The following is a 21,740-nucleotide window of genomic DNA, read 5'->3' on the forward strand; positions in this document are numbered from 1 at the left end:
TTAGGCCTCTTCGTCAGTTGTCAATAAATCTTGAATGAGATATTTCAATTTCCTTCATATATTAGAGCAAATTAACGGTGATGTTAGCCTTGCACGTTCCTGTAATACTTCTCTTTGGTGGTCTGCAATGTTAAGAGAGGTCTCATATAGCTTAGCAGTGTTTTCTCATAATATTATGTTAGGTTAATACCGTTAATTTATTTTTTAACTTCAAAAATAATTTTAATACAAGCTGAGATCATATAGTTTTCAAATTTTAATTCAATTATAACAACAATTTTGTATTGGAGATAAAAATTTCACATTTCTAATGGATTTGAGAGTGGTTTATTGTTTAAGAACTTTACAATAGGCAAACCTATGACACATTGAAGTGGGTAAACAATCCAGCTTTATATTCCCTTATATATTTACTATGCAAGCTATGAAAGGCTTTTCAATTTATTCAATATAAGATCTGACGATTCAGGCTGGAACAGAACCGAATCCACGGAGATTAATGGCTCGTGTGCATGATTTTACTTTTCCATGACTGCTTGGATCTGCTTCCGAATGATTTTATAACAAATTGTTTCCTTCTGTAAATGCTTATGCTTGGACAATGTTGTTCAGATCAGATGGTTGAGGCAGTTGCGTTGTTGCCTTCATTTGTGCCTTGTCTGAAGGCAAACTCAGTGACCAAGGCCAAGTGATCGCTGCCCACTTTCTGTGAAGAAGTATGGGAGACTGAATTAGATTGGAAAGTAACACACATTTTTTCATCAAGTCCTAGAAAATTCTATGTCACTCTGATCACTGAAAGGTTCATAAAGTTTTAGCTCGAAAGCCATGAAGTAGCAGAATCCCAACTTTTCCTACCTTGCAAGGGAGGCTACCAATCCTTTGGAGAATGTCAATTAGAATGGTATCCATAACTCCTGTGGGCACAAGACCATCAGAGTACCTATATAGAACACAAGTATTTCAAATGTTTCATCGTCGTCATCATCACAACCACCCCCCCGCGCCAACATTTGAATCATTAATGCTATAGCACTTTAAGAAAAAGCAATTCACCATAAGTAGTCAACAGTTCCAAGAAACTTTGAGTGGTAGGAAGTCGCCAAAGGTTCACCATTGGACCCTCGTGTTCTTGTGGAACCCTGAAAATATGGACTGTTGTACTTAGAATAACACCCCAATTCAACTCAATTCACACGAAAGGAACCTTAATTTTCCATCATATCACCACAAAACAAAACAAGTAAAATATAAGAGGAAAAACTGGAATATAGAGCAACCAAGTGGTAAAGGAGCAAAATTTTATACCCGCACTGTGGCATAAGAACTGTTAAGCTTCAGGGGGTGCACAACTAAATGGCTCTCAGCATTTCCAGTTGCAACTCTAACCTCTTCATCTGTCCAGCAATGTTTCAACAATCTGAAATGAAGAACATTCAAGCATATGAACTATAACATATGAACTTATAAAACAAAAGAGAAAAGGTGTTTCTGTGATTAGCACAGATATGAGATATACCCATCTATTGAGATAAATGGATGGCTAATTTCTTGTTTGACACCTAAAACTTGAGCAGGATGACAGCTTCTCTGCCCAGATAACTCTCTTCGGTCATATAACATGATATTCAGCTGTAAATAAGAACCATATCAGATTTCAAAAAGCATCTTGGATGTAATATATGTATTCTGATTCTTGACATGACATGCATCAATATCAGTACTGTAAAGACTGGACTATGTACCCAAACTGCTATTCAAGTGGTGCACAATCATAAAAGAAATTCACCTCAGATTTTGACAAGAACTTGTATATTGCACTCTGTCAATAAGCAAAAAAGTAATTAATGTTGTTACTGTAATAAGAAAAGCAAAAAAATGATGATGTATTATATGAATTTTAGACTTTAGAATATCACACCTGAGGAGTGCTATTGAAATCACCACAAAGGACAATAGGGGCATTACCCCATCTCTCTGAGAGGATCTGTGCCCTTGATATGAGAAAACGAATCTGAGAAACAAAATAATTTAATAACAAAGCAGATTAGCATAATGCCACAAAACTTAAAAAAAAAAAAAAAAAAAGTTCATAGTATTTCCCCTAAAACAGTAATGACCCCATGGTGAAATTCTGTTTTTCATGATGTCTTGAATGATATAGACCTTCTTCATCTATGTAAGGAGACTGACATTTTGTAATATGTTCAAGTGGCTAAACTTCTACTAAGTATTAACATGTCCCCATAGTTAAAGACATGATCATATCTCAAGAAAGTTAGCTTTTAAAATCAGTCTGGGGAGGAAAAGAACCAGGAAAAGCAACCAAAAGCACCCATCAACAATAAGCAAATGCTAATAATTAAGATTCATCCATATACTCGAATTAGATATCACAAAATTCATTACTTACATTATACTGGTAATTATAGTCATTAGGCATAAGGAATTGCACATCAATGTAAAAGAAGTTACCTGACCCAATTTAACCTCCCCTCGGCTTGGGTTATAAAGCACGTGGATGTTACCAATCACTAATCTTCTTGATTCAGCTTTATGCATCTGCCTGTATGGAATGAAATTAGATATGGGAAGTATGGATACCATCCTGTTAAAAATAAGAATTCACGAAGATCTCTTTAAGAAAAGGGGTTAATAAACTCAGTCTGAAGGGAAGTAATGTAAGAAGTGTGACTGACAAAGACTAAGAACAAATCAAGAAATGTGACTGGTATAGAACAAATTAGGTACAATGTAGTTGTCAGGAAACATTCTCAAAAAAGAAGCATCAGTAACAGTATTATTAGGGTATTAGACTTGAAATCTATAATGCCTCCATTTTTAGGGGGTCAGACTTGAAATTCAGTCCTGGGTCTTGAACCAACATGTATAGCATCTCTGCATTCCATGGATTTCAAATGCCTCCATTTTTGGGGATTAGACTTGAAATTTATAATGTTTCATAAGTTGGCGGATGTTTACAAGTTTTACCTCAAAAACCGAGAGTTGGGCAACATTGTCACGAAGTCCATAACCCTTGAATTCAATGCTCTCTTCCTCTACCAACCGAAAACTGACATAATGAAGTGGAAAGATTATTCAATTCGTTGTGACATCACAAACACTACCACAAGCAACTGTCTTACTTATCAGCTTTCCAGAAAATAGCGCAACCATCAACGATATCTCCAGTGCGTCTCTGCCATTGCAAACAACTGATTTAGTTTTGAAATCCCCATCTTCAGTTTCATTGACACAATTGGTACATAAAATGAAAATATTAATTACCTTATATGACCCAACATATCCCACTTTGGCCAAAATGTCTGAGAGCTCAAAATACTTGTCTACTTCCTAATAAAACCACAAGTTAAAACCCCATCTCAGAGATTTTTCAGTAAATTACACAATTAATTAACAGCACAATGATATGATAACAAGTTAACAACAGATTAAAGCTTACTTGCAAACAGATTATATCAGGGTTGAATGCAACAAGTTCTTCGCATATGACACTCTTACGACGGTCCCATTTCAGATAAAGAGAAGGCACATTCCAGTATAAGTCTCTATGCGCGAAAGCATTTCTATCCCCCAAAATGTTATACGAAGCAACTGTAAATCTATCTGCAACAATATATATATAGAGAGAGAGAGAGAGAGAGAGAGAGAGAGAGAGAGTATTCCATCATCAAAATCATACACACATTAGTGGTTAATTAAATCACAAATGTGTTATGATAGAAACATCCGAAAATGAAAAGTGAACACAAATTAAGCTAAAACATGCATGCATACACACATTTATTAGCTATAAGATACATATAAATACAAGCACAGACGTACTTATATCTTATATGTATATGTAGATGTATATATGGACCTTGAGAAGCGAGCGGTTGATCGGCTTGAATCCAATGGCGTACGACATCCGTATTAGAGTTAATTAAGGCTTATGCCTGATAAGCAAGTTTGTTAGTTTAGTTAGTTAATTAAATGTGTCCCTGCTTAGTTGGCATTGCCTCATAGGGTGATGCATTTACTGCTGTAAGAGCTAATAGGCTCATATGTGTGTTAACAGCTTTGTGGCTGCAACGATGTCGTTTTGTATAACTGAATTGCAAATGGAATATATGATATGCTGGTGTGTGCATTGCTCAGTGAGCATGCCTTTATCGTGACTTCATTCTCTCTTTCCCATCTCATCACTCTGCAAATTCTCTCTGCCATTCAAGCACCATTTTACATGCTTGCATTCCTGGTCACATTCCAGGTATATGCATTGTCTCATTAAAATCAACATGGTATCAGAGCCCAGGTTGGTTCTGTAAACTGGGCGTGTACTGTGTGTGTGAGCTAGAGTGAAAACAGAGAATCAATTCCATCTAGATCTAGGCATGGCTGGGTCTGGGAGTGGTGAGCTACGAGCTCCCATTTTCGATGGCACTGAGTATGAGTTCTGGAAGGTGCGCATGGTGACTATCTTCAAGTCACATGGCATCTGGAAGCTAGTAGAGAAAGGGATAACAATCCCAGAAGCAAAGAAGAAGAAGGAGAAGGCTAAGAAGGAAGGAGACTCCAGCATTGATGAGGAAGATGAACTGGAAGCTTACATGGAGGAGCAGAATATGAAAGATGCAAAGGCACTAGGCATCATTCAAGGGGCTGTATCCAAAGAGATTTTCTCTCGGATTATCAATCAAGACACTGCCAAAGGAGCTTGGGATCTTCTACAAACAGAATACCATGGTGATGAACAATCCAGGTCTGTAAAATTGCAAAGTCTGAGAAAAGAATTTGAATACATGAGAATGAGGGAGTGTGAAGCATTGTCTGAATATTCTACTCGTTTCTTTGATTTAACTAACCAAATGGAAAAATATGGAGAATGCTTGTCTCAACAAAGAATGGTGCAGAAGGTCTTAATCAGTGTAACTAAAGTGTATGATCCTATGTGTGTGGTGCTCGAAAGAACTAGTGATTTGAATTCTGTGTCTGTAAATGAAGTGTTTGCCTCTCTGAAAAGTTATGAGTTAAGGCTAAGCAGGCATGAGGAAGATAATGAGAAGGTGGAAAGGGCCTTTGCTAGTATGAATGTTGGCTCCAAAGGACAGAACAATCAATCAAAGCCTCACAACTGTGATGGGGGAAAAAGAAATTTCAAAAGCTGGAAAGGAAAACCAAAGAAATGGGACAACAAGGTTCAATCAAATTTGAGACCAGGTGGTGACTCTGGAAAGGGAAAATGCAAAGTTTGTGACAAGATTCACTATGGAGAGTGCTGGTTCAAAGGGAAGGTGAAATGCTACAACTGTGACAGGTTTGGGCATGTAATGAAGGACTGCCACCAACCACACAAGAAGGGACAGATTGCTAACTATGCAAATCAAGTCCATGAACATGCCACAATGTTCTATGCATGCCACAAAGCCTCAGTGGAGAAAGAGCAAGGTGTTTGGTATCTTGATAGTGGCTGCAGCAACCATATGACTAGTCATGAGTCACTTCTGATCAATATTGACAGAAGCATGAAATGCAAAATAAAAATGGGGACTGGAGACATTGTTGAATCAACTGGGAAGGGAGTCTTGCCTGTGCAAACCAAGGGAGGAACAAGGTATATCACAGAAGTCATGATTGTGCCAGGATTAGATGAAAATCTTCTCAGTGTTGGACAAATGGTGGAACATGGTTACTGGCTTGTATTTGGTGAGTACATGGTGACAATTTATGAAGATAAGAGCATGAAAGTTCCTGTGGCAGCAGTTCAAATGAAAGGGAACAGGTGCTTTCCTCTTGTACTCGAAGACATAAGCCCAATGATGGCAAAGAAGGCCACAGTGACTGGTTCCAACTGGAAATGGCATAAGAGACTTGGCCATTTGAATTTCGAAAGCATGCTGCAATTGCAGGACAAAGCAATGGTGATTGGTCTACCAAAACTCACAAAAGGAGAGCATGTCTGTGAGGGATGTGCATTGAGCAAAAGTCACAGGGAAGCATTTGACAAAGGGAAGACTGTTAGAGCTACTGATTTGCTAGAATTGGTTCACACAGATGTCTGTGGACCAATGTCAGAAACCTTGGGAGGAAACAAGTATTTCCTCACATTCATTGATGACAAATCAAGAATGTGCTGGGTATACTTTCTGAGACAAAAGTCAGATGCATTTACTGTATTCAGAAAGTTTAAGGCAATGGTGGAACTTCAATGTGGTTTCAAAATAAAGAAAATTAGAAGTGACAGAGGGGGAGAGTATACCTCAATGGAATTTGAGAAGTTCTGTGAAGACTTGGGAATAGAAAAGCAACTCACTGTTGCTTATTCCCCTCAGCAGAATGGAGTGGCTGAGAGGAAGAATAGGACAATCATGGAGATGGCAAGGGTTATGTTGCAGGAGAAGAAACTACCTACTTATTTTTGGGGGGAAGCAGTTAACACTGCAGTGTACATTTTAAATAGATGTCCTACTCGAGCCTTGACAGGTCAAACTCCATTTGAAGTTTTTAGTGGGAGGAAGCCAGGAGTGAAGCATTTGAGAATCTTTGGTTCAATGTGTTATACACATATTCCTAATCAACTGAGACACAAACTGGATGATACAAGTCAGAAAGGGGTGTTTGTTGGATATGGAACCAGAGAGAAAGGGTATAGAGTGTTTGATCTCAAGAGCAATAAGGTGATAGTCTCGAGAAGTGTGATCTTTGAAGAGTCTGCAATGTGGAATTGGGATTCAAAGTCCACTGAATACATATCTGTACCTTGGAGTGATGAAGATGACTCTCATACTGCAGAAATTGAATCTGAGCATGATGTCTTGTGTCCAACTTCACAGAGCCCCTTCAATCCAATTGCAACTCCCACTGCTAATCCAAGTCCTAGTCCACCACCTACATCACATGCTGCAGAAACTGAAATTGACCCTGCAAGCACTTATGACTCAACACCAAAGAAATGGAAAAGCCTAGATGAGGTATTTGCTCACTGTAAAATGAGCATTGTGGAACCAGAAAGCTATACTGAAGCAGCTAAAGACAAGGCATGGCAGAAGGCTATGGAAAATGAAATTGAAATGATTGAGAAGAATCAAACTTGGCAGCTGGTTGATAGGCCAGGGAACAAACCAATTGTTGGTGTAAAGTGGATATTCAAGACTAAACTCAACCTTGATGGATCAATACAGAAGCACAAGGCTAGGTTAGTAGCCAAAGGCTATACACAAAAACCAGGGATTGACTTCAATGAGACATTTGCCCCTGTGGCAAGGCTTGACACCATTAGGACCCTAATTGCTTTATCAGCTCAAAAGGGTTGGAAGCTCTACCAATTGGATGTCAAATCTGCCTTTCTAAATGGAGAATTAGAAGAGGAAGTGTATGTAGATCAACCTGATGGCTTCACTGCTAAAGGCCAGGAAGACAAGGTATACAGGCTGCATAAGGCTCTCTATGGTCTAAAGCAAGCACCAAGGGCCTGGTACAGCAACATTGACACATACCTGGTGCAGTGTGGATTCGAGAAGAGTCCTAGTGAAGCTACCCTTTATGTTAAGAACAAAGAAAATCAGGGAACACTCATTGTCTCACTCTATGTGGATGATATTGTCTACACTGGCAGCAGCATGAACATGCTTGAAGAATTCAAGGCAGAAATGATGAATAGGTATGAGATGACTGACTTGGGACTGCTACACCATTTTCTAGGAATTGGTGTAATCCAATTAGAAGGGAGCATCTTCATTCACCAAAAGAAGTATGCTCAAAGTCTATTAGAAAAGTTTGGTTTGAAAGATTGCAAGGCTGTCTCTACACCCCTAGCAACATCTGATAAGCTTAAGAAGGATGATGGAAGCAAGGCAGCTAATGAGGAACAATACAGAAAAATGGTGGGAAGTTTACTTTATTTGACAGCTACAAGACCAGACATCATGTTTGCTGCAAGCCTCTTAGCTCGATTCATGCACTGTGCATCAATGAAGCACATTGGTACTGCAAAGAGGGTGCTGAGATATATACAGGGAACCTTGGATTTTGGCATCCAGTACAAGAAAGACACTGCTGCAGTCCTAATAGGGTATTGTGACAGTGATTGGGGAGGAGATGAGGATGACATGAAGTCCACCTCAGGTTATGCATTCTCATTTGGAAGTGGAGCTTTCTCTTGGGCATCTGTGAAGCAACACAGTGTTGCTCTATCAACAGCAGAGGCTGAGTATGTCAGTGCTGCAGAAGCAACAACTCAAGCCATATGGTTGAGATTTGTGCTACATGATTTTGGTGAGGAACAAATGGAAGCAACCCCACTCATGTGTGACAATACATTTGCTATAGCTATGACTAGGAACCCTGTCTTTCATCAGAGATCAAAGCATATTAAGAGGAAGTATCATTTCATTCGAGATGCCATTAATGAAGGTGAAATTGAATTACTGTATTGCAAGAGTGAGGAACAATTGGCTGACATTTTCACCAAGGCTCTTCCTAGAGAAAGATTTTGTGAATTAAGGAATCAACTAGGAGTGCTATCAGTCAAAGCCTTAGAAGGGAGTATTAGAGTTAATTAAGGCTTATGCCTGATAAGCAAGTTTGTTAGTTTAGTTAGTTAATTAAATGTGTCCCTGCTTAGTTGGCATTGCCTCATAGGGTGATGCATTTACTGCTGTAAGAGCTAATAGGCTCATATGTGTGTTAACAGCTTTGTGGCTGCAACGATGTCGTTTTGTATAACTGAATTGCAAATGGAATATATGATATGCTGGTGTGTGCATTGCTCAGTGAGCATGCCTTTATCGTGACTTCATTCTCTCTTTCCCATCTCATCACTCTGCAAATTCTCTCTGCCATTCAAGCACCATTTTACATGCTTGCATTCCTGGTCACATTCCAGGTATATGCATTGTCTCATTAAAATCAACAATCCGGAGGTTGACAGAAGTCATGTCGCTGCTTGTGGGGGTTGTACCACGGACGACTGTCGGAACACGTGGACGACGATGATGAGTTGTCGTCTTTGGGAGCGTCGGTGGAGCAACAGACGGTGGGCTTGCTGCGGAGGAAGAAGAAAGAGGGGCGAGTGGTTGAAGCGGTGGTGGTTGTTGCAACGGCCACGTGGCGGCCGCAGAGCCAAGAGGAAGCGTCGCAGCGCATTGTAGAATACGTAGAAGAGTAAGAAGATGAGATGTGAAAGCGCGCGCTTTGGGAGTTGATAGATTAGTTTGCTTATCTTCTCGACTCTTAGGAGCTTCCTCACTGTTTATTAGTCACTCTCAGTCTCACAGATTCTCGGTGCTACAGAAGGATTCTCCTATGACGTGTCCTCAACTAACACCATTAGAAAATGAGATACAAAGAGCCTGGACGGGCCGGGCAGAATGAAATACAGATGATTTGGCCCAAAATAAAGCATTTATAGGTCGAATGAGTACTTTGTGAACTTATATCACATTTTTGCCATGAAAATTTACTTTATAATAAGAAATATGCAATCCGAAGGCCCCTTCATTTTTGTATGCAGAGGTCTACCCGGGCACAACATAATGAAATGGCAGCGAAACGAAAGCGACGGTGGCTCCATACGGTGGGAAATCCCAGGGAGTCGCTCAGAAGAGAAACGCTAGATATTTTTCTGAAAGAGAAACAAACGAACGAAACCTTTAGGATTGGATGAATGAGGAAAAGAGACGGGCTAGTTTTTTCTAGCTTTGGCAGATAGCTCCGCTATGAGAGGTGTTGGAGATAGAGCCTTTCTTCGGGTATGATAACCCTACCTCCCTCCTTAGCGGGGAGCTCGGGCTTCGCCCTCTCCCCTTCGAGCAGTCGGACTTGCTCTTCGGGGCCCTCGAGAAGTCGGATGCCTCCTTTCTCTCGGCTGCGGGAATGTCGGATGCCTCCGTTCCCTTGTCCCCTATGTAATGGAGGGAGGTAGGGTTCTCCTACCGCTCCGTGCAGCTCTATCTCCGCTCTCTCCGCTCGTTTCACTTCATCCACCAGAAGTACTGTTCGGCTCCTATCAAGGGAGCACTCACTATCTTTCAGTCCTTTCTTCTAGTTCCGATGAATATGGAAAATGGATAGTCAAATATTATATTATGAATACTACTCATGTGGAGCTCAAATAAACTACATGGTAATAATGGGGTGGGTGAAAAATCCTATTGGTTTTTAAGATTGTAAATAAATATATATATAGTAATATAGGGGCCTTCTATATATATTTAGTGTTAAATGAGGGATCCCCCTGTGGGGCCCACACGAGTCGTTTTGTGTCGATCTGAACCGTCTATTTTTTACATCTCCATTGATAGATTATCCCTGTAAAAAATCAGCCAAATCGAAAACCGTTTACATGTTCGATTAAGCGGTCAAAGTTTAGGTATTTATAAACGAACTTCTTGTTCGTTCATTTGTTTGATCCAAATTAGATATCTTAATGATCTCTGATTTGATTGATTTTTTACATGAATGATTGATCTATCAATGGAGATGTAAAAAATAGACCGTTTCGATCAACACAAAATGACTTGTGTGGGTCTCACAGAGATGATCTATCAATGAAGATGTAAAAAATGGAAAGAGAGATATATATATATATACACGGTGACACTCTGGTGCATACGTATCCGCACAAAAAAAAAGTGCAGACCTTGTGGAAAAAAAAAATTTTGGCGAGTGCTCCCCAATCCCACCTCGCTCGGTAGTGTAAGCCGCAAAAAAAAAAAAAAAAAGTGCGGGTGTCCACTCTAAAGAAGAAGAAGAACTGTATATATATATTGCCCCCTATATCTATATAAATGTTATAAAAGATGAAACGGTGACGGTATGAATACGATGTCCATTTGAACGATGAAAATCCAAAGTGGTACAACAATCTTATTTTAAAATAGACCTTCTTCTTTTTTTTTGTTAAGACATCATAGATTGAAGAAAATTTTTAAAATGGACTTTACCATATTTATTAGATTGTCGAACCTTGTAGCGTGACTTGTAATTAAATTACGCATTAAAGTGATTGGAATTTGGTTGTATAAAGTAAAAATTAAGTTAGTTAAGCGAGGTACTTCTTAAGTATGTCCTGGTATATTTCTATTAATGTCCTAGTTCATTAGGGAATTATTTCTTGTAAGCTAAAGTCAATGACTTGAATAAATATGTACCTTATTGATCACAAGAAGGCAGTGTGTGAAGTCGGTCCCTCAGCCGGTTCCTTTTATTTTCTTTTACTGTTTCTAGGGATTTAAAACCTTAAATAAAAATCCATGGCAAAAAAGCAAAACCTTAAACAAAAACAATGGAGGAACTATATTTACATCCAAGACGATAAATATGACAAGCTTGAAATGACCTCGTTCAATGAAGATGGCACGCATAAACTCACCTCTTTCTCTATGTTGTACTTTCCAGAGGATGAAGCATCTTTACAAGAAGGTTGGCCGGCGGTGGAATCTGCTTTAGAAGAGCGTGGTATTTCATGTGAACTCAATCTGGTTTAGGGTTCCATGACTGTCTCAACAACCAAAGAGACTAGATTCTTTATAAAGGCTATGCATCTTCTCAAACTCTTGTCTGTAAGGGTTCCTCCACGTCAGGCAATAAAAATACTGAATGAAAAAATGGAATGCCAAGTCATCGAGGTTCATCCCCCTAAAAGAGCAAACGAATATGATGAATTTTGTAAATGGCAGGATCGCCTCCCTCATAAAGCCACTTTGTACAGTGACAGACTATACTCATTACAGGAACTAATTATGGATGGCATGTTAAAGCATATGGACCAGCAAACTAGAACACGATATAACAATTGGAGGCTTTAATTTTCATATTTGAGTTTGTGTATTCCGTTTATGTCTTCATGCCTAGGTAAGAGAATTGGAATGTAAACCAAATGGTACTTAATTTTGTAGTTTTCTTTGGGCCTTTGGCCCAATTGACTTAAACCATAGTCATTCTATCTAAATTAGTAAATTTTATGGTGAATGGTGATTGTGAATCCAAAGCTTGATTTGAAAACAAATGGTAAAATTGTTTTATTTTTTTTATTAAAAGAAAATCTAAGGCCTTGTCCATATCTAATTTGAAGTGCATAATTAATGATAGAGAATCATCAAAAGCTGCAAACTTCAAGTAAATCAGAAAGGTTGCATTTTAGCTAATACAGTACGTATAAGGCAATGTTTAAATTGAGCAACTGGGAACTCTATACTGAAAACCCACATAGAGAATATATACGACCAAATTAAGTCAGAAAAAATATAATAAAAAAACTCTCTTCACTAAATCAACAAAATTAACATGAAACTTTGATACAATCTAGCAACTGTGTAGAAACTACAGGAAACCCACATACCTTGAGAACAGAGGTAAAGCTCTCGGTTTGTTCAACCTCAGCAAAAGGGCGTCTCCACCAATTCCAAAGAGGACACAATACAGTCATCACTATTACTGCTATTTTCACTGCAACGGCGACACAAAGCTGAGCTCTTTCTATTTCTACTCGAACAAGTAGCTGAAGATGAAGGCTTGGTTTGAAGTCTGAACAGAGCAACCCCAACTGAGAACAAAGCTCAGATTTGTATTGGTATTATTGCTGAATTTGATGGTCATGTTGGCTAAGAAATCGGAACAAAAAAGGGGTACGAACTCCGAATTGAGGCACTGGGATTGCTTGTCCCACCCCCCATGAATTGGTCACGGCCATCTCTCGTCTCTCTGTCTTCTCTCACTCACCCCCACAATCTGTCTTTTCTCAGTTCAATATCATATGTTTGAAATACCATACCCGTTAGAAATGCTCCAAATCTAAAGTAAACTATTTATGCGAACACATGATTTTCCATAGATTAGTGATGTTTACAAAGCGTTCAACCAAACAGCAATTAGAGTTAACTAAAATCGGCAGATTCACTAAAGCTGGTAAATTTATGGGCAAATTAATTAATTGGTTGAATTTATAATTTTGATAACTTTTATATTAATTTATTTGTAATGACCCTTAATTAATACTTTTACTACTGATTGGCCTTAAATCTTAATCACAATCATGTATAGTTTGGCTTTAATTGCACAAATTGCAAATTGATTGTCTATCTAAATATAGAAATATTATATAGTACAGAATACTGTAACACTAATTTTTTATTTTTTATAGAAATACAAAATAAAAATTAATTAAACATGAGAGCTGCTATTTGCACACCCTTTTCTCACTTTTTCTCACTTCACACTCCTCCCACAATTAACATTTCTCATATACACATCCCTCCCAATTACCAAAATATCTCAACTTATACACACCCCTCCCAAAACCCAGACAACACACACCCCACCCCGACACCTCCCTCAGCCACCCCCACCGTCGGCAAGGTCACCGGCGGCTCAACCCTTCCCTTCTCTCTCTCCCCCTCTCCTTTCCTTTTTCTCCTTCCATTTCTCTTCTTTCCTCTGCAATTCCCTTCCCCTCCCCTCCCCCTGCCGCACCCCCACAGCCCACCCCTTCCTCGCTCCTCCCTCCACCCAACTTGCACACATGCATGCAGAGCCACCAAGACCACGCCGACCACCCAACCTACCCAGCTCGCCGGAGAAGAAAAAATAAAAATTTGCAAGTGGTTCGACGGACAATCCTATTCTATTCGGCGGTTACCTGTCGAATGAAACCACCGGTTTCGGCGCTGATCCGCTGAACCACCTGCATTTTTTTTTTTTATGTTCAGGGGTGGCTAGGTTACTGTCGCCGGGGTGGTCGCCGGAGTATGTGGTCGCAGTAGGAATTGTTGCAGAGAAATGAAGTATGTGGTCGCCGGAGTGTGCGGCAAGGGGAGTGTTGCAGGGGGGAGGGGAGGGGGATGGCAGAAGGGAGGGGTGCAGAGGCAGAATGAGAGTGTTGTAGAGGGAGGTGGTGTGGCATAGGGAGTGTTGCAGGGGGGAGGTGGTGCATCAGGGGGAGGGGAGGGGGATGGCGGAAGGGGAGGGGTGCAAAGGGAGGTGGTGCGACAAGGGGGGTGCAGAGGCAGAAGGGGAGTGTTGCAGAGGGAGGTGGTGTGGCAGGGGAAGGTGGATGGGAAAGGGGAGGGGTGTGTAGTGTATTTTCACATTAGAGTAAATAGGTAAATTCACAAATTAAGTTGTTAGGGGTGTACAAAAAAAATTTAGAGGTGTGCAAATAGCAGCTCTTTTAAACATCTACATCTCTCCACCGCACCTTCACGGATAATCCACCCTTCATTCTGAGAGTCAAGGATAATAGATGCCCAGGACACTTGTCCTTATCCTGTACGTCGAACTCAAAGCTCTCAATCACAGACGCTGCGATCGACTTCATCTGAATATAAGCCAATTCTTTTCCGAGACACATCCTCGGCCCGGCATGAAACACCGGAAACCGAAACGCACTCTCCTGCTGACACGTGCCCTCATCGTTGAGCCATCTCTCTGGCAAATACTCATTGCAGTTGCTGCCCCAAATCCTCTCCATCCTGCCCATGGCGTACGCGTGGTACGTCACAAACCACCCCTTCCTAACGAACGTGCCGTCCGGCATGACGTCATCGCTCAGGCAGGCCTTCGTGTCCACCGGTACCGGCGGGTACAGTCGCATCGCCTCCGAAATCGCCGCGTGCAAATAGTGCATGTCTCTGAGCTCGTCGAAACTGTACGTATCGCCGATATTTTTGCCGTTTCGGATCCGAACCGTTTGGAGCTCCTTCAGAATGGTTCGCTCTACTTGTGGCCTGGATGACAAAAGCCAAAAGAACCACGACAGAGCCGACGACGTCGTATCTCGCCCGGCGAGAATGATGCTTATGATGATATCTCGGAGAAACTCGGGCGAGTTGTTGAATTCGTTCCCGATAAACAGTGACAACAAATCTTCTTCTTCTAATTCCCTTGCTCTCATTCTGGAACTTATGATATCATCCGCGAAGTTATGAACGGTTGAGATTGATTGTTTCAACCTTTTCTCAGATCCAACGTTCAAAAGTTTCTTGAGCCTGAGCATAAAATTAAAAGCGTACATGAACCTTCCAGAGATAAGCGTGGCCGCGTCTTCAAAAGCCTGCATGAAACGATCCGTCGTTTTCCCGTCCCCACCAAGACAAGCCGGGTCGACGTTAAAAGCTAGCTTGCAAACATTATCAAACGCGAATCGCTCCAAAACGTCCTGCAAATCCAAACGACATGCCGTTTCGGAGGCTTTTGCCAAAACAGGAACCAACCGCGACTGAATCTCAACCTTCACGTTTTCCATGACAAAGTTTCTGAGCGATTTTGTGTTGAAGGCGTAGCTGGCAGTCTTTCTCTGGATTCTCCAGAGCTCACCATCCGAGTTGAAGATTCCACGGCCGAGAAAATCTTCGACGAGCGATATGAACCGGTCGCCTTTGGGGTAGTTTTCGAAATTGGTTTTGAGCATGTGCTCGACGTTTGAGGGGTTGGCGGTGATGATGCCGTGGACCTTTCCTGGACGGCGGAAGACGTCGGTATTGGTGGGACAGTTGCGGAGGATTTCGGTGGTCCAATCGAGGAACCGGTGCCGGTTTTTCAAGAACTCGGGTAGCGTTCCGAGAATTGGGTAGATTTTGAAGCCTGTGTGTTTGGTTTTGTTGGGTGGAGTGGAGAAGTAGTGGAGGTAGAGATAGGTGCAAAGGAAGAGGACGAAGAGGAAAGATGGCAGAAAGAAGAAGTCCATGGCTAAGTGGAATATTAGTGCAGGTGATGGAGATCAATGTTTATATATGGCTGGGCATATATTATCTTATTGAATATTTGGTATTTTTAATTTGATTTAATGTTGGTGGGATTTAAATTTAATTTATAAATTGCAAGTTGAAGGTATTTTTGTCTACTTTGGAAAGCAATATTATATTAATTTCTGACGACTGAAGCGTTTGTTGTTCACTTGTTTGCCTCTTGGTTTCGCTTGAATTAATACTCTCTTTTTTTTTTTGTCAACTGACAGGCTTACATTATGGATGTCAAGATGTGTAATAGGCTAATTGCTAGCAATGAGCTACGCACATGTATTAGACAAAATGGGTCGAAATGAACACGACAGAATTATTAATTGTACGTAATTTTCTCAACACAACCACTATATGATATGATTATGCGTATAACACTGGATCCTACATACATGTATTTTTTAATCAGGTTCAATTCAATCAGGTAAAGTTAATTGCTGATATAAGGTTCAAGCTCCATTTGTCAAACAAGCATGTACGTTGTCAGCAGTTCTTTTTTTATTTTCATCCATGTCATCAATTTAGTTAAAAACAGATACATATAAATATGTCATAGTTTAATTTACAATGATTCAGAGAACTTGTTGGGTTTGACCATTAGCTTAGAATGATTCAGAGAACTTGTTGGGTTAGTTTACTGTTTAATTATCCTGATTCCAGATAACCAAAGGTCATTTAAGCATCCTTTTCCATAATCACTAATAGTCTACTACACTATGAGTGTCTGAGTCTCAGTGCCACAAACACAGTAGGCCCCAGAATCGGATATTTCTACAGAATGATTCTCCTACGACGTGTCGTCCACTAACACCATTAGAAAATCCAAGGCACTGCCCACGGACCACACAATCTGTATATCCCACACAGTCTGTTCCAGACATTTTGGCACACAAACACAGAGTGTGAGAGAGAAAGAGAGGGCCATGGCTGCCATATGCGGTCGAGTCCCTCTTTCACCAAACCATGCAATCAATCTCACTAAATCAGGTACTTTTCTTCTTGGGTTCTTTCAATTTTGAACAGAGAATTAAATTTTGTGTTAGGTAGAATCCATTTTTGGGGCTTTTGTGCTATAGACCTGGATTTTGTGCAAGTTCAGCAGCATGTTGTGCTTTTTTTGTTTCTCAGTAAATTACATGCTGGATTTGTTGATTTCAATGTTTGATTATACTTTACGTAGCAGGGGATAGACACTATTTTCATAAGCCATGCCCAAATCGGAGCATGTTGATGACAGCATCAGCCGCTGTGCTTGGAAAAGGTGGTGGGTTGTTGGAGAAGCCGACCATAGAGAAAACAACACCCAGTCGTGACTCTGACTTTGATGTGAGGTATATACAAATACATCACTCTGTTTATAACACCAAAATTTTCTTTGGTATAATTAGGGCCTACCACAAACTAAGATAATCTTCAACCTTAAGCTAAAGTAGGTATTTAAGGTGAATTTTAAGTTTGGGATATAATTCTCAAAAACCCAACCTCAAATTTGGCATCTTAATTAATAGGTGAAAGAAGTAAGAGCTCAGTGCAAAGTGAAAAACAGAGCAAGTGTAACTGCAGAAACCCATTTCATGTTCACAATTGGCTGCGCCAATCTGACTCAGTTTTCACTTTTCATTGAATATCAGGAAATCAAGGAAAATGTCTCCCCCTTACCGTGTGATGTTGCACAATGACAACTTCAACAAGAGGGAGTATGTTGTCCAAGTTCTGATGAAGGTTATACCCGGAATGACAGTTGACATTGCAGTGAATGTGATGCAGGAGGCACATCACAATGGGCTGGCGGTGGTGATTGTGTGTGCTCAAGTGGATGCCGAAGACCACTGTATGCAGCTGAGAGGCAATGGTCTTCTAAGCTCAGTTGAGCCTGCAAGTGATGGATGCTGACTAAGTAGTACCATCATCATAAACAGCATAATATAATAAAATGTTAGAAAAGGAATTGGAGGTCTTAGGCCATAGCTCTAGTTATTGGTTTAAGTGTTACAAATATGTTTGTGTATATAATAAACTTGCCTCCTTTTAGAGAATATTTGGATTCGGACCATTCGTAATGTTTTTTGTTCTTTCTTTTTTTACAAAAAAGAAATTAAACAATAAGAGGGAATAAGGAGCTAAGAAGGAAAAGAAACGTGACGAAAAAAGGAGGAAGAATCATATAATGGTTGTAAAAATATAGCATAGAAAAGTTTGATAAATTGAAGTAAACGGAAAAAATAATGGAGACGCGGGGAATCGAACCCCGTGCCTCTCGCATGCGAAGCGAGCGCTCTACCATATGAGCTACGTCCCCTAGTGATTGTAATTGATTCACTTTTGATTAATAAACGAAGCTTTCTTTCATTACTGGTAGACCCCACCGCGTTTTGCTCTAGGCACTGAAAAATGTTTCAATTGGGTAGCCAATCTATCCTGGTTCCCAATTATGCATCTTTATATTTTCTTTTGGTGAGATTATCTTTATATTATTAATGTTAAGCAGGTATTGCCACTACACAATTATGCATCTCCAAATGCAACCCTGTGAAAATTAGTTCTAATCCTTATGAGTCCTGTTGTTTTAGCCATCCAACTTGAAACAATTTGCCATCCTGCACCTCGTTCCATAATTTGCTTATTATCTACTTGTCGTTGCCAGAACAAGCAGATAACAGCACCCCATAGGACATGGCACAATCAATCTTAGTTGCATTATTTTCATCCTACTCTGTAAGTTAAACTTTTTCTGCTTTATTTATGGAAAGAGATGGGATTAGAAGCATTTTTTTGATAAACTAGGTGGCCCTTACTCTCCATAGCTGTCAATTGTTTTAATAAAATGAAGAATCTAAAGAGAATGTGAAAAATCATGGTCAGAACTTGTATTCTATGACATTCATGAATATTATTAACAATTAACATTCATGTAGACAAAAGGAACCAATTTCTGAAAAAATCAGACCCCAACCCTCGATCTCAAATCAAGCATTTGTCAGGGAAAGTAGTCAGCTTGCAACCTTGTCGTCTCTGCTCACTTTAACCTACCAAAAGCACATAATATTCCAAGAGATTCTTGAGAACACACAAGCATAGATAGGCTAGAAGAGACAACAGTAAAATTTACAGGTGGTGAGTTGAGAATCATCAGAGCAAGTTCTGCTTCTGCTTTCCTATGTTGCCAAAGAACTCTAAGTGTAGAGCATCTCAACAAATACTTCCTCCTGAATTCTAAAACCCAAGGGGGAAACCAGTTTCTAGGAGGAACCTTATTCGAAAAGTACAGCAGGCAAGCATAGTGAATATATTGGTTTCCATAGTAAACCACAGTAGATATAAACCATGCAAGTCATCCACATGAGAAGACATATATAATTAGATAGCTTGCCTTTACTTGAGCAAAACCACTTTCAGATCTTATTGGCATGGACACAATTTACTTCAGGATCAAAGTATCAACAAGCTCAGAGAAATTTGACAGCTTCTTCTTGCATACCATAGAAACCACCATTTCCCAGGTATCAACCTGCAGAAGATTTCCATTTCCCAGACTACTTAGAACTGTCCATAACAACTCCATGTTACATTCCTGACACAACCCCCCAACGAGTTTATGTGTACTTTCCAAATGCGGTGCAAAACCCTCAAAGATCATCTCATCTAATATAAATGCTGCTTCCTTGAATTGTCTACAATTGCAAAGTCCATCAAATATGGTTCGATATGAAACTACATCCGGCGTGCACCCACGTCTCGGTAAATCTTCAAGCAAATCATTTGCTTCTCTCCATTTCCCTTCCTTACACAATCCACCAATAATTACATTATAACTAATAACATCTGGTTCACACCCCTTCTCCACCATCTCATCCAAAACTCTATAGGCTGCTTCGAAATCCTTCTCCATACAAAACCCATTAATCATTGCATTGTAAGTCACAGTATCTGGTTTGCACCCATACTCTCTCATTTCCTCCAAAAGCCCAACAACCTCTCCTTTCCTACCATCCTTGAAAAGCGCACTGATCAAAGTTGAATAAACCGCAGAGTCCAATCTAACTTTTTTACTAACCATCTCCTCCTTAAGCTTAAAAGCCAAACTCATTTCACCAATCCTACAAAGCCCTTTAATCAAGGAGGTATACACAAATACATTACGAGAAGCCCCATAACTCCTCAACATATCGTTTTTCAACTGAAAAGCCTGTTTCACCCTCAAATCCAAACAAAGCATCGAAATCAAAGTCCCCAACGTCACCAAATTCGGACGAACACCCTTTCTACGCATTTCTTCATACACATTCCATGCACCATCCACATGCCCATTCACATAACAAGCTTTAATCAATATATTATAAGTACATGCATCCGGGGTCGCGTAATTTTCAACGCCCGCGAAGAATTCCCTCATTTTCTCAAATTCCCTGCAATTGAAAAGCGCATCCAACAATGAATTGAACGATTTCACGGTCCTCCGGCATCGAAAAGAGGGAATTTCATCAAACAGTTGAATTGCACGGTCGGGGAGACGAGCCCGGGCGTAGAACGAAATGACATTGCAGAAGATGATTTCCGGGGGATCGAAACGGGTTTCTTGCTTCATTTGGTGGAGGATTTGTTCCATTTGGTCCAACATTTTTGCGCGGCCGAGCTTGCTGATGATGAGGTCGTAGGAGAGAAGAGAGTAGCGAAAAGGCTTTTGGGGTTTAGGGTTTGAATTGGGGTTAGGGTTTCGGAAGAGCTGGAGAGCGAGATTTGGGTCCTTTTCGCTACGTAGTAGAGAGCAAAGCCTGAAGGGCGATATCGATTTTGAAGCTTTCATTTTTGTTTTTTGTTTTTCCAGGTCAGTCCGGTGCTTTGGTTATATTGTAGTAGGTTCCCGCTAAAAAATAGTAACGGCGTTTGAAGGGAAGATGGAACTCAATCGGGTTCTAATGGATCAGCAGACCCATTATGGACCTATTGTGTTCCTGCAAGTCATAGCCCAGTTACAGGCCCATTACATTTTATGGACCCAAGCCTTGTAATTTTTAGCCCAGTCAAGAGGACCCAAGCATTTTTCACTTCATAATATGCCTCTATATCTGTATAATATCCACCTTCCATTTCATGTTTGTGCTGCATCCACAAAAAAGTGTGGGTTCAATATAATCAGTGGATACGACAAAATTATTGTATGCATGCATGCTCTTAGAATAGTCTGGATTGCTATGTAATATTTTGAATTGACATATGATTTGATGTGGTTATAAATTAGGATGGAGGTATTACCATGTTGTCACTTCCCATTCTTTGTTTTTTTTAACAATAAACCAGCTGAAAAGATAAGATATCATGAGTATAGTCTTGCAGATAATTGTCCGTAGTGCTTGACAGCTTGTTGTATGCATGGTAGAAACTTGGCATAATATGGTAACACAAAAGGAATGCTTTCTAATTAAACACATTAATTTTGTCAATTGGTGGAAAAGAAAAATAAAGGGAAATCCAAACATTGGACACATGATAGAAAGTGATGATTCTTAAGATAAAAATGGAGGTAAAATTTTTTGGGAATTTCTTAGACTCACAGTGGATTGTTTATTTTTAACCGGTCCAAAAGATTAGTCTGATAAACAAAAAATGACTAATAATACTTTTAATTATAAAAAAAAAATGATAACTCTTATTTGGATAACAAGAAAAATCTCGACAATCCAATTTATTATTGGAGATAAAATTCCAAACAGAATGCGAAATACCTAATTTTCACAAATTACTTAATTTATATGGTTGAAATACAAGATGAAATCTATAGTACTACTCATTCTTATATTTGAAAAATTCTTTTACGTGACATCTTCTTTTTTTTGGCCAGTACCTGACATCTTCTAATGATTAGAATCATTAGATAAAACCTACAATACATCAAAGCCAGCTCATTATAAAAAAAATCTCATGTTTTATGCCTCGTTCAAAAATTAATGTTTACATTCGAGTCTTCAAACTTACGTTTGAATATACAACTTTAACAACTCACCC

General features: G+C 39.8%; 4 protein-coding genes and 1 non-coding gene across 6 annotated transcripts; 1 reads left to right on the forward strand and 4 right to left on the reverse strand.

The window, feature by feature from the left end:
* Window positions 1–374: 374 nt before the first annotated feature.
* Window positions 375–9,199, reverse strand: LOC147275180 (DNAse I-like superfamily protein). The gene is made up of 15 exons (XM_086257160.1): window positions 8,945–9,199; window positions 5,681–5,695; window positions 3,884–3,933; window positions 3,464–3,627; window positions 3,289–3,354; window positions 3,147–3,199; window positions 2,992–3,073; window positions 2,476–2,562; window positions 1,922–2,014; window positions 1,790–1,822; window positions 1,520–1,632; window positions 1,309–1,420; window positions 1,057–1,142; window positions 859–943; window positions 375–706 (listed from the first exon to the last, which is right to left on the reverse strand). Exons 1-15 carry the CDS (start codon window positions 9,145–9,147, stop codon window positions 614–616), a joined length of 1,335 nt encoding a protein of 444 aa, XP_086113286.1. The 5' UTR covers window positions 9,148–9,199; the 3' UTR covers window positions 375–613.
* A 4,261-nt stretch (window positions 9,200–13,460) lies between these two features.
* LOC147275181 (cytochrome P450 CYP94D108-like) lies at window positions 13,461–15,806 on the reverse strand. Its single transcript, XM_086257010.1, has one exon. It carries the CDS (start codon window positions 15,683–15,685, stop codon window positions 14,171–14,173), a length of 1,515 nt encoding a protein of 504 aa, XP_086113136.1. The 5' UTR covers window positions 15,686–15,806; the 3' UTR covers window positions 13,461–14,170.
* Window positions 15,807–16,563: 757 nt separating this feature from the next.
* Window positions 16,564–17,773, forward strand: LOC147275182 (ATP-dependent Clp protease adapter protein CLPS1, chloroplastic-like). 2 transcript variants are annotated; one of them, XM_086257011.1, is made up of 3 exons: window positions 16,564–16,724; window positions 16,918–17,068; window positions 17,369–17,773. In XM_086257011.1, exons 1-3 carry the CDS (start codon window positions 16,661–16,663, stop codon window positions 17,628–17,630), a joined length of 477 nt encoding a protein of 158 aa, XP_086113137.1. In that variant the 5' UTR covers window positions 16,564–16,660; the 3' UTR covers window positions 17,631–17,773. The 2 variants fall into 2 exon arrangements, with proteins under 2 accessions (XP_086113137.1, XP_086113138.1); XM_086257012.1 differs by having other exon boundaries at window positions 16,567–16,724; window positions 16,921–17,068.
* Window positions 17,774–17,963: 190 nt separating this feature from the next.
* TRNAA-CGC (transfer RNA alanine (anticodon CGC)) lies at window positions 17,964–18,036 on the reverse strand. The gene has a single exon. It is a non-coding gene; the product is annotated as a tRNA-Ala (tRNA).
* Window positions 18,037–18,697: 661 nt separating this feature from the next.
* On the reverse strand, window positions 18,698–20,546 carry LOC147275184 (putative pentatricopeptide repeat-containing protein At1g53330). Its single transcript, XM_086227821.1, has one exon. The coding sequence runs from the start codon at window positions 20,539–20,541 to the stop codon at window positions 19,156–19,158; it is 1,386 nt and encodes a 461-aa protein (XP_086083947.1). The 5' UTR covers window positions 20,542–20,546; the 3' UTR covers window positions 18,698–19,155.
* Between the last annotated feature and the right edge of the window lie 1,194 nt (window positions 20,547–21,740).

This window comes from Dryas octopetala, chromosome 9, assembly GCF_963921425.1.
Source record: "Dryas octopetala chromosome 9, drDryOcto1.1, whole genome shotgun sequence".
NCBI classification, from domain to species: domain Eukaryota; kingdom Viridiplantae; phylum Streptophyta; class Magnoliopsida; order Rosales; family Rosaceae; genus Dryas; species Dryas octopetala.

Bases quoted from the DNA above. Each gene is read 5' to 3' on its own strand.
- LOC147275180 (XM_086257160.1), bottom strand. From the start codon at position 9,147: ATGCGCTGCGACGCTTCCTCTTGGCTCTGCGGCCGCCACGTGGCCGTT. The intron at 3,200-3,288 runs GTAATTAATATT...TTGCAATGGCAG, and splicing joins GATATGTTGGGTCATATAAG to AGACGCACTGGAGATATCGT. The intron at 1,633-1,789 runs GTGAATTTCTTT...TCTTATTTACAG, and splicing joins AGTTCTTGTCAAAATCTGAG to CTGAATATCATGTTATATGA.
- LOC147275181 (XM_086257010.1), bottom strand. From the start codon at position 15,685: ATGGACTTCTTCTTTCTGCCATCTTTCCTCTTCGTCCTCTTCCTTTGC.
- LOC147275182 (XM_086257011.1), top strand. From the start codon at position 16,661: ATGGCTGCCATATGCGGTCGAGTCCCTCTTTCACCAAACCATGCAATC. The intron at 16,725-16,917 runs GTACTTTTCTTC...TACTTTACGTAG, and splicing joins AATCAATCTCACTAAATCAG to CAGGGGATAGACACTATTTT. The intron at 17,069-17,368 runs GTATATACAAAT...ATTGAATATCAG, and splicing joins GACTCTGACTTTGATGTGAG to GAAATCAAGGAAAATGTCTC.
- LOC147275184 (XM_086227821.1), bottom strand. From the start codon at position 20,541: ATGAAAGCTTCAAAATCGATATCGCCCTTCAGGCTTTGCTCTCTACTA.